Raw genomic sequence first — 19,596 nt, forward strand, 5'->3', positions numbered from 1 at the left:
CGTGTAGCGTCGTGCGGTGATCTCGCAAGTACTTTTCCGATCAATTCAATCTTTCAAGGTGTATATTTAAAATTTTATAACCAATAAGGTAGAGAAAGAGCTTTTTGTGCCGTGTTATTAAAATTTTATTCCATTAGATATATCGCGCAGTAAAGCATCTATTAATACCAATTCCGAGTATCTAACTAAATATCGATCAATGCTGCGTACACGAGATATTGATGAACGGCCGCGGTTTGAGCACGCCGGATCGGCTGTGAGTTACATCACTCTGATACAGTCGTGCAATTGCGACAGTAATGTAATATCGTGGCTACGATGGTAATAGTAGTAGTTGTAATAACGATGGCGATGGCGATAGTGGCGGTGGTGGCATTGAACGTGCCGACGGGGTATGTACCAGGGGTACGTTTCCTGTCCATTTTAATTGGGTTATTAACGGGTGCGAGTGTTTCCTGCCTCCTGTGACAAACACGGGGCCCTCTTTTGCAGCTGCCACCTCGTCAACGCCGCCCGTGCCACTGCCGGAAACCAATCTGTTCCATTTGTCTTTCGTTCCTCGCGTTGGCGAGGATATAAATATGCATCGTGCTACTTAAAATGGTGCCGAAAAAAAAGTTATCGCTGATAGAAGAGAGAAGGGAAATCGTCGGGTGTGTTCTCAGGGAATAGAGAGAGAGAGAGAGAGAGAGAGAGAGAGAGAGAGAGAGAATTTGGAGAGCGACGACATGTCGACGAGCGGCAGCTTTTGCAAAATTTATTAACCGCCATTGCATCGGTAATCCATACTTCGTGTAACGGTGCTCATTATTGGATGAGTAGCCGCGATATCGTATTAGTACAGCATTAATACGCTTAATACGCTGTCGAATGTTAATGGGACGATAGGAAGGGATTAATTCATACTGTTTGCAGATACGCCGTACATAATTAACACATTGCGCATCTCAACATACATAATTTCAATTAACTTCCATGAAGCGTGTATTGATTGTATTAACATATCAATCAATTGTCATTATATTACAATGGATTTGGCTAAGGGCGATTTGGGTTTTCGGCATAACAATGAGATAAATATCGGGCTGTATGCGGAGGTCGATTTAATAATATCTCTCCAAGATTTCTCTGCTACATTTTATTTATGAGAAATTATGAAAAAATTAAAAAAGTATAGTGGAAACAATGGTGACCGTCAGAAAATGCATTATTGGAAGAACGGACGAATCGATGGTGGATTTTTGTTTTTGCTTTTCCGTCACTATGGCGACAACGGTAGTAGTTGTCATATTTCGTGCAACTGGCACGTCATTCGACTGGAAACTCGCGCACCGGCGTTTAACCGAAGTCTTAAGGGGCACATGGATAAACGTGCTGCATAGCGCGTTGCATAGCCGCGTATGCACCGCGAACGATGCATATTCATGAAACGACGTGCATATTTACGAGCGGCTGTTCTGTGGGATTCACGGTACAACTTTACAACGCTTTCGGGAAAGGGTGGGAAGGTACAATTATCACCGTGCGAAAAAGAAAGCCGAAGATATCGCACTGATATAATTGCCGGTTAAGATTGAGAGACATGAAACACATTTTATTATATTCGTTTTTTAAACTCTTTTTATATGAAAAAGAAAATTTTTTTATAAGATCCGTTTTTTTTTTTATAAACGGATATTTAACGTGCCGTCAACCGAGTAGTTATATATTTTTCGATTTTTTTGGCACTTAATAAAATCCATATACATATTTACTTTGTATGAGGAATCATATAAATTTCTGTATTGATTGTAACACAATTAGTGTATATTTTAACTATTATAAAAAATTACAAAGCTTACAATTATTAATGCTTACAATTTATTATATTATAAATTAATTTGCCATATTATAATTATCAACTTTGAAAATTGACGCTAATCAGGAAGAATAGCGTAGATAATTCAAAACGACGCAGTATTTGATAATTACATTAATACAAAGAATCATAGCGTAGCAACGTTAAAGGATCAAAAATAAAATTTCTCGTTATCGCACTTGGATATACAATTAAGTGCGCCGGCATAAAAATTGCCGTGATTCTCGCCGGGGAGATCTCTTCTCTCTCTCTCTTTTTTTCATTTCTTTCGCCAGTCGAGTCTCGCGAAATTTAGGTCAATTAAAATGCGCTTACCCGTGGATTTGCCGGCACACGGCAACACGTGCGCGCGGAATCATTACGATGCATGAACGTCAGAGAAAACGGTGTAAAAAAGAAGTGAGGGATGGAAGGGGAGGGAGGGAGGGTGGGAGGAAAGTACAAACAAGTCGTCCGGTGAAACGACGTTATTAAAAGTGGCTAATTGCCCCGCTTTATTATTGCCGGGTACAGCTGGATGGGCGAGAGAGGCTGTTTTTCATTCGCCGGAGTTAATTAATGATGTACGCAGGGAAAAAAGAACTTACGAGGCACTCGACGCACTCGTTAAAACGTTTTATCGTTATGGATGCTTGCGGAGCAAACGCTGTCGAGTGTTCGCTCGGAGTATTATCCTTGGATGCACATTAATGCAAACTACATAACAGGGAATCTATGGAAACTTATGTAACGTTTCTCATCGTGTTATTCAGTTTCGATACATTTCGACTCGTTTTCATATTTAAAATATAATTTTATAGATATTTTATTAAACTCTTAAACTTTATTTCTTTCGTCAAAATTTTTTATTTTTAGATATGTGTATTTATAAAATACAGAAAACGAATTTATATATATATCTATATATTATATTTAGTATTAAAACATATCTTAGGGGAAGGTATCTGAACTCGAGCTTATAGATCATCTAAAATGAACTTTATACTCGTAGATGATATCGCGCGCTTGTTAAACAAAATATTCCCCTATTCGGCGCACGATTACCTTCAAGATTGCCCCGTCGGGCTTCGTGAAACTGAAAAAGCAATCTCTCACGCATAATAGTTCGCACATGCGAGCCCTCTCGAAATTTGCAAACACGTAACGATGTAAAAGCAGCTTGCCGTTGCATGCAAGCGCCTGTTACGTGCAACACGGGTCGCTCGATAAGGGAGCACGACCCGTTATCATCGATCATCGTTAACTCGCTAACAATTAGCCCCGCCTGGCATGATCGTATGTCTTGCCGTGATATCCTCGTAATTCTCGCGATGATTACCTTTAAATGCTTAATTTCAATATTCTTACGTAATACTTACGCGAATTATCTATCTACGCATTCTTCGTGGTTGCACGGAAACAAAGCGATTATAGTTTTCCATTATTGTGTTTCTCGCCGTGTCTTTTCGTTACGTAATACCTCGATTCGAATAATTGCGAATTGTTTGAGATCTTGGTATCTTTGCTGCTTGAAAGAATATTGAAACATATAGTTTCTTCCACACACGTAGTTTAATAATCTTTCTTTCTAACTCATATGAAACTATATGGTAATAATTGTGAGAATATAATAGCAGTTTATACGGATGTAATGGAAAGTTATGTTTCGCACAATTATTAATTTATTATACTCACGTACATACTCATGAATTATGAATGAAAATATGTTATAATAAAAAAAAAAAAATTGGCATACATATAAAATCTCAATGATTATGCAAATTTGTCGCTTTTTTATTATATAGATGACGGGTGTTCTAATCGTGTAAATGTAAACGTATCGAAATGATGCTTGTAATCCGGAGCACATAAATTTACAATAGCATACTCGTGTGCAGACGTGCTAACACATGCAGCGTGATGTCATGCATCGTCTCCGCTTATTTGCGGTAGACACGTAATTGCTAGGCATTCAAGGCCAGCTTGACTGTTACTTCGCGCGATTTTTTAGAGAATCATGCTTAACAAATTGTCATTATACGCCACCTGTTTTAGTCCGTCATTGTTCTTCGTTTTATATTTGAGGAAAATGACGACTCATGACGCATGTTCATTATTTCATATGGAACAATTTTGTAATTAAAGTAATACACACATACAAACATACGCTTAGTCACGCGCCGCGGAAATTAATTTCTCTTCGAAGAAAAGTCGGGAAAAATAATGTGACGTGATACTATGTATTTTGAAAACCGCTCGTGAAACCTTCGTAAATTAAATTTCATTTAGAAATATATGCGTCCCGACTGATAAAAACGCGAAGTGAAATTGAACATTCCGTTGATTACCTCTCTTGAGGAATGTACGCTCGAAGTGATGCGAGCGTAGAGTTATAATCGCGAGAACAAGTTAGAAGCGCGCTCGCTAAAATATGCAGATCGCAAAATGCTTTATACCGGCGGCGCGGTAGAATATAACGGATAGCCGTGCGCCATATTCAAGAGATGTTGCGTCCGTTAATCGCGCGCTCGCGAATTAATTAGAGTGGTGCAGTATGGAAGATATATCGACAGCGTCTATCGTGCAATTTATCCCCTTCTTACTAATCATCTCAGCCACACATTCGCGCCGCCGATGCTCGCGTCTCGCCATCGGTTCACAGAATTAGTCTCGGACATGGATCCCACAATTAAGTATGATTGCAGGTATATCGGAGCAGGTAGCCCACGTGTTGCAACATTTTGCAAAGTCGTTCAGAAATACAATGAAAAATAATACGGTAAAGAAAAATATTGATATTTGATAATTATAGAACATTTTTATTCGGAAATGTCAGATATAATAGAATGCATGTAATCTCTCTCGATTATGCAGACATCATTTTAAAATTTTAGGTGCATTAATTCTCTCTGTTTAATAAGTTGTTTATTTTTTCAAGGATCTTAATTTTTCTCCTTTTTAAGCAATACTCTGCTTTGTGGATTCTACGTATAATATATCTTGTCCGATGAGTAATTCAATCCTGGATGTAGTTTATTAAATGGGTTAAATTGGCAGCGTGATGTGCATAGATCGTGAATCGCAGTTAGTTTGCGCTTAATGGAAAATTCGTTTTATGTTACGCCGGTACTAGTTATGATACGGCCGATTTCGATAAGCGACTCACTCCGGAACGGGTTTCCATTCGACGTTTGCGTGTACGCGATTACGCGTGTCTGTATGAACCCGTGCACGTGTACGCGACGCATGCGTGTCGCGTGTGTATATGTGTGTATGCATAAGGGCGCTACTAGTTTATCACGGCATTTAATTTATCGGCGAGAGCGTTATCGGGCAACGTGAGCAACAATTTGCCGGCGCGTCGTTCTGCTGTTAATGTAATCGAAATGTAATCGTGGACAACAATAATCGAGAGACGCGAAACTTCACGAGGAGGACGGGTAGGTGTCGTCCCACGCTGAAATTGCGGGATGTTTCATTAACGTACCTCTCGCGCCCACGCAGTAATTAGAATTATTTTTGCACACATGTGGTGTTTGTAGAATTGCGATATCGTTGAAACGCATTCTCGACGAGATTTCCGAGTTTACACTGAAACGGATGTATGATGCTACTCGAGTAATTATGGCAGCTGTAATAACACTGTTTGGTTACTAAAATGCTGGATTATCAATAATTGCTTCTCTTTTCATTTATCCTGATCACATCGCATTTTATATCGAGAAGATTAAAAATTTATCGAGGAATGTTTTTAACAGCTAAATTAAAAAAACACACAGCTAAGATTAAAAATTTATCGAGGAATGTTTTTAACAGCTAAACTTAAGAAAAAAAAGATTGTATTATTCATGAGCTTATACATTTTAAAATGAGACAAATTGATTATGCTTTTTGTAATTCATTAAAAAATTGTATACTAGTCTTATTCATCTTTTTCTACAGTTTTACGAAATCTTAAATAACTATTTACGGTGAAAGTATGTTTTGTGAGAGTTCTGAATCTTGTCGAGTTTTACGTAAATAATTCTCACAATCGAGGACATAATTGAAGCAAGATATCGGAGAAAAGTAGGACGGCGATAAAAAGTCCAGAGGGTCTTCATCTCCCTCCTCCTCATATTGCCTCATTACGGCGTCATAACGCAGAAACCATAATGCACCGTCGGCAAATGAGCGGTTAACCCCGATTTAGCGGGCGCTTGCGCGGCTGCCTAGCGCTAAATAATAAATCAATAATGCAAGCTAATAATACGCGGAGTCATGGGATTTACCGGGACGTACAGATGGTGATCCTCCGACTCGGGACCGAGAGAGAGAGAGAGAGAGAGGGAAACTGGAGGAGAGGTACGTCGACTCCTCGCATTCGCCATATGCTGCTGTTGCTGCTGCTGCTACCTGCCTTCGATAATAATTATACCCCCGCTTCTCGTAACCCCTATAAGCCGCCATCTACCCCTCATGACTACAGACGTAAATTATGTTGCGCTGGCGAAGCGTCTCAGGAGAGCAGCCGCTTCGCGAATAAGCTCGCTGATCATTACGCGAAATTAGCGAAGTACGATGCTGTATGATTCTGTGCCATTTCAGTTCCGTTGCTAGTTTTGGAAAGTAAATTACGAGATCATTCCAATGCGTCTTTAACAAAGCGAGGTGCGACACCAGTTTACATTTATTTGTCGAATAAACTTCCAAAACCAGATTATTCAACTCGTAAATGTAAAGATGACGAGAAAAAGACATATTTTCTATTATAATTTCGATAAATTTTTTATAGTAACAATTCAATAATATTTTTAATGCTCTCTAAACTTTATTATAAAATATGTACTTTTATTATCTACATTAATATATGAAATTTTTTTAATCAGTGAGTTTAATTTTTGATCTAAATGCGTTTTAATGACAAAAGAAATACAATGATTCGATGCAATTATTTCGTATGATTACTAAAATGAGAGAAACGTATTTTTTTATATCGGTTATATAATTATATTCGCTCGTTTACGTTTGTCAGCCGCTCATTCTCTCATGTGTTTAATGATGCTGCATTGCTACAGTATCCCTGGAGAGCGGTGTTTTACAGACAAAAGCTCATCGGTCGTTACGTGAAATTAGTGAAGTGTGATGCCTCGCGATTATCTACTTTGCTCTCGTTGTTCCATTCAGGTTCATTGACGATTAATTATCGCAAATACTGTTCGAATATAGCAAGCATGCAATTGCAAGTATGTATGTTGATATTTTTTATTACAGCTTTCTTGCTGTTTTTTTCAGTCAACAGCCAAAAATAATCAAACATTTTTCGCCTTTCTTTATACAAGTCTTTTACACGCACGTGTTAATTACAGATCCTTATCCGTCATATAACATGCGCAAGAAGGATTTAATTTGCATCACTTTTGAAAAATCGGCAGTAGCTGGCTAATTAATTGGCATAATATTATGTTCGAATCTTGTAATTATCCTTTATCTTTTTGTGCCTTCCGCCTTTCAACGTGAGAACAATCGACAGGTTCTGTGAATGGTAGCAAAGTATACAAAGTAGTTTAAAACACGACAACGCTTTCGGGAAACAATTTTCCTTGGAGATAATTAATACTTAAAACAGCCATATATATATTTCTCTCTGATGGAGTATTGTTTGCGTAGAATACAAAGACTAGAATACATCAAATTATGTCGCAAATGGATGCATACTACGTCTTGTTGCGGCGTATTCTGATGCGTATTGGCGTATTTTGGCATGCTGCGGTCAACGCATATACAATGAGTCGATTTGTCAACAATTAATTTGCGCGTGTATACAAGGGAGGAGAGGACGAATAATGAGATCGTAGCGTTGATATAATTTCGCCGTTTTAGCGAGATAGAATTTCACGAACTGAACGCGATATCTCGCTTGTTGGATATTCCCGCATCAGTGCGTCTCTTTGCACATTAGTTAGAAAGCGATTCCATAGTCATTTGTCGGCGTTGCGAGCGAGCATACGGTGCTTTCACATCTCGAGCGATTGATAAGCTCCTTGCGGAACAACAGAGTCCCCGCGATCTAGAGACGGCGTGCCGGAACCACCTGGGACCATGGTCGTAAAGTTGGCAGTAAGCCTTGTTTATTGGCTACGGGGTCGGGAAAAGATCTCTTTTATTTGAGGAATGAGTTTTGAGAAAGTCAGGGAAATTCCATTTACTCGTGAATAAATAACGAGCGCGCGTGCGGCGCGAATCCCTATCGGAGTTCGCGGGGCAGGCGTCTTAAATAATTTTTCCGCGGAATAAAACGCTCCGCCGCGTCGTGATAAATAAGTTTACTGCAATGGGACAATTTTACGGGGCGCGTATTCTACTGCCGCGATAACTTTGCCCGTACGTCTTCAGTATAGAGATCAGACATACAGAATTGCACGAGAAGTAACTTTGCGGCGTAGCTTTGCGACAGATCGTCTACGACCTACGACATCTGTCTATAGTTAAAAAGGTAGTTCATCGCCGTCGTGAATGCTAAAATTATCGGTGCGCATAAATTTTGTAACTCGTTGCAATCGCGGTGGTGATGTACAGTCTGAAAAGACAAACATAAAGTTCGCGCATCTATCTATAAATCGTCGTGAACTGTTACGTGGAGTCGGTTGCCTGAAGAGTCGCAATCGCGCAATTGCCGAGCTGCAATTTGCGGGTATAGTCGATTGGGTTGCGCGATCGATCGTTCGTACGTCTATGTCCTCGTTCGCTCTCTGACCATTTATAAAATTACATTTTCAATACACAATTGTGAATGTTCTCGGTTAATCGAATTGTTTTATTTGAACGGCAACGAACAAAATATTCCTCAAATATTTATTTAGAAATTAAAGTGTTATCGACGCGAGCTCTTAATTTATTTACAATAATGTGATAAATCGGTGCAATCGAGTAAAAAAAACATAGATTTTCAAATTATTTCTGACCACATTTCGATTGCGTTTCACGAATTGTCTACAATCTTTCGTATTTAATGTATATGAAAGATTGATAGTAGATACAAGATTTTTTTTTTCCAAGTTCAATGGCCGTAGTAACGAATGCATATGACTGTGCGATCTTATTTAAGTACATACATTTACGATAATCATCGTAAAAGTCGTTTTGTCATTGAAATTTGCTGCGTTGTCATGATAACCTTATCTATGTGTATATTATCACGGTTACTATATGTACATTGACAAAACTCATTGCAAATGGTATTGCGAAGCTACTATACTGAGCAAAAAAAAAGTACACGACATTTTTCGTTATGTGCAACGAATATTTCAACATGATTTTTCAGCATAATAATGTTTGCTCACATATGTTATTACTTAACTGGATATACATAAAGAGAGAATGAGAGAAAAAGAGAGAGAGAGAGTTTTCGTTTTATATTTTAATCAATCGTTGAATATCGATTACATTCAGCTGAATTACTTATCGATTATTTAATACTAATAATATTCTCCGTTTTATGAGCAGTCAATGCCATAGTAACCAATTCCCATATGCGTGTTCTTCGTTTAAATAAAATATTAGAAATTGTAGGTTGGATACATCTCTATGCCGCGTAACTACATATATAAAGTAAACTTTTTACCGCAAAAAGAGCAATAGGTCGCGTTGCCATTCGTTTGAATAAATAATGATTTAATCATCTTGCATCGACATATTAGGCGCGAATGGTTGTACACCGTTGAAAATATACATGTAACGGAAACCGTGCTTATTTATACGTTGCAACTCGGTGAAAGCAACAATTTGGAGGGCTCGCTCGCATCCGGAATCGCGGAATTTCGGCCGATCCGCGACGATTTCGACGCGCCCGCGACCGCTTTCGTATTCTGCGCACAAGACGATTATCCGGTCGTGCAATTTATGCCGGCAAATGACTGCAATCTGCGCTCGATTCAACTTGTGAAACAATTCTCTCCTTCTCTCCTCTTCGACCTCGACTTTCGAATCTCTTACCCCTCGTTCCCTTTCTTCGTCTCCGCTTCGTTCGGTTCACTCGCATGCAGAAAAGTGCAAAACACCCGGAGGAAACGAGCGATTCGTGATCGGACGCCGTTAACGTTTCACTTTTCGTGGTCGAAAATTATTTGTTCCCCCAGCTATGTACTATAGGCTTGTACGTTCTTTCGATAATATCATATCGCTGACTTGCCCGCGGATAGAAATTGTTTTTCGAAGCGTAAAGAACACCGTCACAAATAGATCATTGATAAACAGTTCGAGGATACGATAATACAGCCCTAATATAGAACGGCATTGAATTATACGAAAAGAGAATCACGTTGAAACAATATAATCTCGACGAGTTTCAATATTAATTTTTGAGAAACAGAAATTGTCTGAGAATTTACACGCTACTTAAAAAAAAAAATATATATATATATATATTTAAAAATAATAATTTTTTTTCACAAAAAACTTATATTTTTTTTTTTCTACAAATGATAGTTCCAATATTATGCATATAATAAAACTCGTTTGCTTAGAAATAATTTTATAAATTAATTTTTTCGATTATTTGATGTATGCAAAGATTTATATGGCATTGTTGCATGAGCGTTTTTATAATCGAAGAAGCTTCAAAGAATTTGAATGCTGACGAAACAAGATTAATCGGAGTATTTATCACGTTACCGCATTTGGCGCGTTAAATTCTCGGCCGCTTTTATTATTGAATGGAAGGGACATTTAAATCTCGATGCCAACGTTACCAATATCATTAAGGCACATCGTTTAATATCCTATAATTATTTAGGCTGCATAACGTATCACACATGCGTCGTATATAGGATATCACATTTCAGCGGAATTTAATGAACGTTACGATCGATCGAGAGCGCCAACGTTGTTGCGATCGTAGTTGCGATTTCGGTTTGGAGAGCAAAACGCTGCTGCCGAGCATGCATGAACGATGTTGCGAATCGATTATCGATTTTGGCTACGGCAGTAACGCAGAACACCACTCAACACCGACGATCTTGCGAATTGATTATTGATTTCGATGGCGTAGCAGAACATCATACCCGGGTAGCACGGCACGAACAGCGTTACGGATCGGTTATTGATTTTGATCGTAGTCGCATGATTCGGTCTAAAACGCGAGCATGCCGATTAATTGCTTCTCTCTCTCTCTCTCATATACATACACACACTCGCGCACACACAAGGCCGCTGATAAAGCGACGCGAAATATAATTACTCAGCTTAACGTGTTGTAAGTGCGGATGATGGAACCGAATTAATTTGAAATCGTTTCTCTCGTTTCGCCGCGATTAATATTAATATTGTGCTTTTGCGCACATTATATTTGCGACCGCTTTGTGCGCGGTCCATTATTCGCAATAATTAATATCCATTTTTCTCGATGCGATTATTAAAAACAAACATTCCATTGATTGTGCTTTGAAACATGTGCAGTCAAATGAAACTGTACCATATTCTTACATTATATAATAATTTTTATGTTAGTATTGAGGATTAATATCGTATAATTTAATATATAATGTCCCCTTATTCCAGTTCACAAAATATATTCAGATATTCCAGCCAAACGATGTAATTTTTTTCGCGTACATCGTTATCGCGACGAACCTGAAACATCGCGCGACGCTTATCGGAACGATTTAAATTTTCATCTCACATTCGACGACGCGGGTATATGTAGATACGCAATCACGCACTCGCGCAATCCCGTTAACGAAGTACGTAGATACCGCCGACGAACGTTACAGGGTAGTTTCATTTTATATAGTTAATCGCTCTTTATTCCAGCCAGTCGGCCGCAGTTTCCGCTGTCATAAATTATCGCTGTCATAAATTTATCCCCGATCGGTAATTATCGGACCGAGCCATCCGTCGGAACGAGCTTGGAATTACGAGCCAATTCCACAATTGGCGTTTCGGTCTATATCTCTATCGCGCGATGGATTATTGTTACCGGGAGGCGACTTCTCGACGATTTACTGCACGATGACCTTCGTTCGAGCCACACGCAGCACGCGACGATTAACAATTTCGGGCGTTTCGTGAATTTCCTATTACCGTCCTATTGCCGTCACGCTTATCCGCCGCGCGGATGATACGCAATTGCGGTAACTGCGAGTTCGGCGATAATAGCTGCGCGGCGGATTGAATCGCGTCGAACACGGCTGCATTGTTAACGCAAATTATAATTGCAGCGAGTCTCGCTGCATTTTCAATATTCCCTTTCTCTCTCTCTCTCTCTCTCTCTCTCTCTTTCCGGCGTGATGCATCCTCTTGTGCATTTAATAGCATAAATGTGGGCTATGAGAAGCGCGTTAAAATCCCGATAATAATTCATATTTGCGATCAAATGTTTTGAATGTAACGTAATTATGCGAGATTAACGTGATACGTTATAAGTTTGTTTTATAAAATATTTGTTTTTTATTAATTTAACAAATAGCAGCAACGACTATGTTTATTCGTTGTTCGTGCAATTTCTGTATATTAATGTAAAAAAAATATTTTCTTACTCTACACACGCGCATACATCGCATTTATATTCCTCTAAGAATTTGATGTCATTTGCAGAATAGTGGATAAAAGGATAGACGCGATAAACGGTAAATAAGGATTGCATTTGCTATTTTCACGATCAATGTCGAAATTGATATGTATCTGCGCGTGTCTAACGGGTGGACACAATTAAGCGTGCGTGCAGGTTACTGCGGGCGTTTGCATTTCGCTCACGCGAAAGGTAAAATACATGCTCATAGATTATAGATAAGTACAGTCCAGGCGCCAACATCATTTTCAGCTTTCAAAAGTATAATCGTGTTGAGGAAATCTGACCGTTGAAGCCATGCCTTATCAGCTATAGATATAATACTATTTTTTTATGTATCTAAGAAAAAATAAATTATTTTAAAAAAAATTATAAACAAGAACGGAAATTATTTTAGTAATTCAATAAATAATCAGGGAATGTAAAAAACGAAAGAACAACCAGGATAGAAATTTGACTAATTTTGTAATTTGATTAATTGGATCATATTTGTTTAAATTAGGTTTGTGCTCTCTCTCTCTCTCATTCAAACGATGGTTTTATTTATCTCATATCCTTTTTTTTTAGTCCGATAATTTTACCGGATTTTTTCAAGATCGATTGCAAACGTCGAGAAATGTTGTTTGTTAATTAAGAAATTCATTTCGTTGCGCAAAAAAATTATTAATTTACCGTAAAAATGGCGGTCGTTTGCGACATCGTACGACAATCCCGAGAAAGCTCCCCTCATAATTGCGCATTTGTCTTTGGACGGGATGTTAGTCCTTGCTGATGATATTTCAGGTATAACGCGCAAGCACGCGCCTCTTTAGCTGGTGGCAATTGCCGCGTCCCCGTAAACGAGTCTACTTATCTCGGGGCTGATTTACCTCCCTCGCAGCACGTCGCCGCAACACTGCTTTTTGTTGGCAGGATGAGCAATGGCTTGAAACGGACGGGAACAGCTTGTTAATTAACTCAATTAAATTGTCAGATATTATTTTTGTTCTGCCATCTATCCCTGCGCCCCTTGTACCTCTGTAATATTTTCATAATGGAGGATGGGTCGTTATCCTCGAGCGTGTCGTAAATTAAAATAATCCGAGCGTACTTTGTTATATAATTTTTGTCGCGATTCCAAACTCGCATGTACATCTGCTCCTAAAAACAATTGGAGCGTCCTGTACGGAATGACGGACACTTATCGCGTTTCCGAAAAGTATCGCGCTGCACCAGATGCTTAGATCGTTCTCGAAAACAAGAATAATTACGTGATTTTGCAGTAGTGGTCGGCAGAAAGTGCCGGAAAAAGGGACACGCGAAAGGGCGGAGAAGGAAAAGCTGACACCGAGTTTCGAACGGCGCGGTTACGTGCTTTACGAGGACAAGCGGCTTAACCGACCCAGCCAGCAGACATAATTCATCCGGCGTAACATGGTGTCTCTCTTCTCCGTTACCGGCGTTCCAACGCACTTTGCGTTGGAACCAGGAGAGGAAGTCTGCCTGCCCTTATTTATGGTATCGCCCGGGAGCGACTGTACATTCAGATTCGGTCGTCTCACCGCGAAATACGGAAAATGGCCTTTGCCAAAGCGTAGAAGCGTTACCGCATTATTTACGAGATAGAGACTACGGTTAGCGGGTAGTACCGAAATCTGCGCAACCGTATTCATTCGGAGTTTATTTCCTTGATGGTTGTGCGAACTTAATTTTGGGTTGCGGCGCGTTTTACACTTCTACGATAGTTGTGTGTAAACGACGCGTTTAAAAGCGAGTCTCACGATAAAAATGCTATCAGCCTTACTTACGTATTTTGCTTATTCATTTAAATGAACGAATCTCTAGCCGATCTCTAGGAAAACCTCGCAATACGAATTCAGATTTGTAAAATTTATTAACAACGCCCTAATTTGTTATTAATAAAAAATGAATTATTAGTTTTATCACTGACTCTTCTCACTTTCTTTCTTACAGTTTTTTTTGTTTTCCAGAAAGCTTGCTATAGTTAAGAAGCAACATTTGCATTAAAATATTGCTTAAGATTGGAGAAAGATGTTAATTCTTAGATAACTTAAATCAAATGAAAATATAAACTTTATTATTCGCAAACTCTTTTGTTTTATATGTACATAGGGCAGACACAGGGAAGGCGGTCTCGCGTGAACAAATCGAATCCGGCGCAAATTAGCGGCAGAGTAGGTTTACGAGAATCCGTCTTGTTGTCACGAGAAATAATTGCCATGAGCATTCCCGAGGACGAAAGGGAGAGTTTCGTCTTTTCCCGCGGGATTATAATACCGGGGACGAGACGCCCGCGGTTATTAGTTTAGGAAGCTGCAAAGTACCCCGAAACAAAGTCTTTTCTCTTCGTCTCTCCACCGGGTAATCAATATAGAGACGACGATCCCTGCCTTGTTTTACCTTGTCAGTTTAGCCCGAGCCATAATTTATTAACAACGCCCTAATTTGTTATTAATCAAAAATGAATTATTAGTTTTATCACTGACTCTTCTCACTTGCTTTCTTACAGTTTTTTTGTTTTCCAGAAAGCTTGCTATAGTTAAGAAGCAACATTTGCATTAAAATATTGCTTAAGATTGGAGAAAGATGTTAATTCTTAGATAACTTAAATCAAATGAAAATATAAACTTTATTATTCGCAAACTCTTTTGTTTTATATGTACATAGGGCAGACACAGGGAAGGCGGTCTCGCGTGAACAAATCGAATCCGGCGCAAATTAGCGGCAGAGTAGGTTTACGAGAATCCGTCTTGTTGTCACGAGAAATAATTGCCATGAGCATTCCCGAGGACGAAAGGGAGAGTTTCGTCTTTTCCCGCGGGATTATAATACCGGGGACGAGACGCCCGCGGTTATTAGTTTAGGAAGCTGCAAAGTACCCCGAAACAAAGTCTTTTCTCTTCGTCTCTCCACCGGGTAATCAATATAGAGACGACGATCCCTGCCTTGTTTTACCTTGTCAGTTTAGCCCGAGCCATCGGCGAGAATCCTTGCTTACTTGTTTTGTTCGTTCCAGGCGTTTGGAATAGCCAGCAGAGAGAGCGAGAGAAAGAGAAGACAAGCAGTATCTTTAGCTAATAAACCATCCCTTTCCGCTTTCTTCCCGTTCTTCTTCTTACGGAGGGACGGTTCACCAAATTATAATACGCCTACCTCGTGTTTCTTCCCTGAAATGCTCTTAGGCTTGATCGCTTTTCATCACGAAGCCGATTACGCGAATAGCATCCTCGGATATTTTTTTGCTGACAATAACCTCGAATATCTTTTCTCTGTGGATCCCTCTCATTTAATATAGTTACAATTGAATAGTCTGTAGTTACCAAGAAAGTAGCGCTTATAAAGAGATGATTGATAATATTGGAGACACAATTTTTAAAAATTTATTTATTAAATATATCAACAGAAAGACATACACATGAAATCAGGAAGCGATAAAAGACATGCATCAAAGTATTTTATAAATTTATGGAGAAATAATTACTATTTGTTTTATAGATTCTTGAAATATATAAAATACACGTACGATTTTTCTTGAATTGTTTTTTGCGGAATTTAATAAGTATGTTTATCATAGCGTAACATCTGATGCGTTTCGAACTTTCCGGTAATTTTTGCATATGTCTGGTGAACATCTGCCTCGATTAAGTAGTTTAACCTGTAATTTATTCCATCGGCAATGGTCGGATGCTCGCAATTTACGCTTTAAATTGAAATGTAGAATTATCTGGTGGTGCATTGGATTTCCGATTGAAGAGTTCAGAGTAGTATAAGTGCGTAATTTGTGAGGTCTACTTTAAATCTCTCAAGTATGTAAAATCTTACAAATTATATCCCTACGTCTGTTCTGAACCCTTCAATTTTATGCTTTGTATATATTCTTGATAATCTTTGTAATCTGTAATCTTTAGTCGCTTACGCGACTAATAAGTTGATAATAAATGGAAATGTTATCGTTAGTACTACAAGAAAAAGAAACGACCAAGACGCGTTCGCTAAACTCGGCAAACATTGCGCAATTTCACGTCGCGTACGCATCATATTTTCTTTGCACGCTATTAAATCGCGGCGAGAGAGAGGTAGAGAGAATAATTCTGTTTATTTCTCTATTTTAGTCCAAGCAGTACGGCGCTGGGTTCGCTGGATCAATTGAAGGAGTATCTAACAACAGTGGGAACCTGCAAATGCGGTCTCGAGTGTCCGCTCAGACCCGAACAGGTCTTCAACTTTGATCCCAAGGTAAGTGAAAAATTGAAAAATCTTTTCTCTTTTTAAAGTCTTGTTTTATTTCTCTGAAGAAAAAAAATGCTTTTAAAGAAATATAATAAAATAAGAAATTTTTATTTAAAGTTAACATATTTATATTTTTTAACCAGAGTCATAGATTGTAAATGCAAAAGTTTGTCCTGCAGAAAAAAAAATTTATTTTACATATTTATTAAATCTTAAAACTGCGAATATCAAATATTTAAAGAGGAAATGAGTGCTTCCTCATATTTTTCTACTTCCAAGATACATGAAATGCGTGACAATTGAGCGGTTAAAATCTTTCTCGATTTCACATCCCAATTACATTCTTATTCCGTGGTTGACGCGCGTGATGCTGCCATCGCAATCGAGAGAAATCTTCAAAGTTGACGTAAGTCAATATACACATAGTCGGCCTGTCACATGACGAATCCGATATACAAACGCACACTGTGGCCAGGTTGTTTCACATGCATAGGCGGTGGCGCGTTTAATCGGTGAAACGCTCATTACACTTTATACTTTTATCGTTTGTACCAGAGAGTTATTTCGACGTGTCTCGCCATGGCAAAAGTTCACAGAGTACGTATAATCTGCACATAACTGCGCATCTGTGAAAGCGTGAGCGTTAATCATGCTTAATCGCCGGTGGCGATTAGGCGCCGTTTATTTATTTATCGTTTATGCGCGCTCGTAATTGGCACGCGCTTTTCGTATATACAATCCTGTGAAGCTCGTGACTTACTGAGAATAAAATATCGCTATTGTGCGTGCAGACAATGACCTCTTGTCGACAAGCATCGCGTCGCTGTCGATTTTATCTTCTTTCGAATTGATTAAGAAGTGTTTCTCCTTCTCGCGACAATTAAAAAAAAAAAAAAAATTTCCCATGATCAAACGAAAAGGTCAATTAAGTATTATTATAACCGAAATGTGCCGATGCAAATATGAGAAGAAATTTTATTTTTGAAATTTGCAATTCCTTTAATACATAAGTGAGCAAAAGAATATTAATATAATCTAGATAATATACTGACCAGTATCTTTGCCTGCATCATGTAGGGGATCGATTCCCACTAGAAATGCCCCACATTATTGTTAAGGTTTGTATATATTATATAATCGACGACCGGCTAAAAAACTAAAAAAAGAACTGATATTAGCTATAAAATATTATAAGGTAGTTTTTGCTATTTTTTTCACAAAAGCTTGCTTGTAAAAAGTGAGCGTTTAATGTTGCATCAAAAGCGAAAAATAGAAGCAATAGAAACGACAAAATGTTATTGATGGGACATTGACTGTGCTACTTTTCTGAACATAGTTTTTAATAATTTCTTTATTATGTTTTATATACGCGAGATTCAAAGTTAATTACGGACATTAATAATAAAGCAAGCTTTATATAATCCTTGTTTGTTGTCTAAAAATAACACGATGCCTTAGAGATCTAGGAAGAAATATCACTGTCGAGCATGTTTAACAACGGTATCTTATTAAACGCTATCATTTCCTGGCGATCTAATGTTCTCTCGATTCGACTAAAGACTGCTTTCTCTCTCCCACTTTCGTTTCAAATTCATAGAAACGACGATGAGTCACGTCACCGTGGAAACCGTTCCGGAAAATCGTACTTCTCACGAAACATCGTCGCGAACAAAGCGTTGATCGGGCGCTATTTCTGTCGCGCGGCTGCGCATAAATACGTAATTTTTCTTACTTCCGCTATTTAGATATTTATGGTACATTCGCGAGAGCTAGACGGCACGTATCTCGGCCCGCGCCAACGATCTCGAAGAAATATCGCGATTGTGCGTGCCAACGATCGCGGCTTATTAAGAAATATCGCGCACCGGGCACATTGTTCTTTCGAAATAAAATGTGTGCGTTGTTCTTAAAAGAAAGAGGCAGTGTCGTGCTTATTTGTTTACGACGGTAAACCGATAGTTTCCGGTGTGATATGCAAGAAAAAGAAGCGAATCTCCAGGATCGTGGACAGCAGAAGGGGGGATGGGAGAATTTCGGTCTCCCTTTTGTAATTGCCAAACGGTCCGATACCGAGAGGGAGGGGCAAGATCGTCGGAACTGTGATCGTCCGGAGAAACTTCGACACGCGATGTAATGTATCAAAGAGCCGTTCGAAACTTCCCGTTTTGTTTCTCGTTTTACGCGTCTGCATCCTCGATCGACTCATTTTTGCTTCCTCATAGAGGAAGCTTTGTTTTCGTGACAAAATTTTTTTTCGAGTTTTCTATGCCAATGTGTTTAGAATGTTCCAAAACGTCGGAAAATCATATTCCTAAAAAATGTCTGTATGTATGATTGTAAGATAAAATGATGAGGAAGCAATGTGCAAGTTTCTAATTTGCACAACTCTACTTGTTTTTATCTTTGACCTCTTTTCGGCCGTCGATAGGAAATAGAATACGTGATTGTAAGCAATTTGACGTACCGTTTGGTGTTCTATTATTTTATATTGACAATTACCGTATTCCGTATTGTGTTATTGATCATATTTTAATGAATTGTGTGTTTCGCAAGAGCTATTCTTAATTACACGAAAAAGGTAACGAGTGCCACGCGATATAACGTACGCGAAAGATAATGAATTTTGAAAACGGAGCACTTTTTATCGTATAAATGCGCCGAATGTAATTTTCTGCTGTTTTGATTACTCGCGAGATATCGCGATCTTTCGCGCGTTTGTTGCAAATCGTGGCTTCATGTACCGAGAGAGAGAGAGAGAGAGAGAGAGAGTACGCCGTATATAGATATACAGCCGGGCTGTATAAGCCGGGCATGCGGATATACCGTGCGCGCTCCCGATAATACCGGGGTAATTCGATTTCCTCAGAATTGCCGGGCTTGCTTCGCTCAAATTGAATTTCTATTAATAAAAACGGGGTATCGGTCGCGCTTGTGTATTCTCTTTCTCTCTTCTCCTCCACTTATATCACTCTTCTCTTCGCGT

General features: G+C 38.8%; 1 protein-coding gene across 4 annotated transcripts in view; it reads left to right on the plus strand.

Moving 5' to 3' along the window:
• LOC115238278 overlaps positions 1-19,596 on the plus strand; it is a 200,928-nt gene that overhangs the window by 118,260 nt on the left and 63,072 nt on the right. For all 4 annotated transcript variants that reach the window (XM_029811959.1, XM_029811960.1, XM_029811961.1 and 1 more), the window contains exon 2: positions 16,496-16,619. In XM_029811959.1, coding sequence (XP_029667819.1) covers positions 16,496-16,619 — 124 coding nt within the window. The remainder of the gene's footprint in view (positions 1-16,495; positions 16,620-19,596) is intronic.

The sequence above is a fragment of the Formica exsecta genome, unplaced genomic scaffold, assembly GCF_003651465.1.
Source record: "Formica exsecta isolate Colony F162 unplaced genomic scaffold, ASM365146v1 scaffold33, whole genome shotgun sequence".
NCBI classification, from domain to species: domain Eukaryota; kingdom Metazoa; phylum Arthropoda; class Insecta; order Hymenoptera; family Formicidae; genus Formica; species Formica exsecta.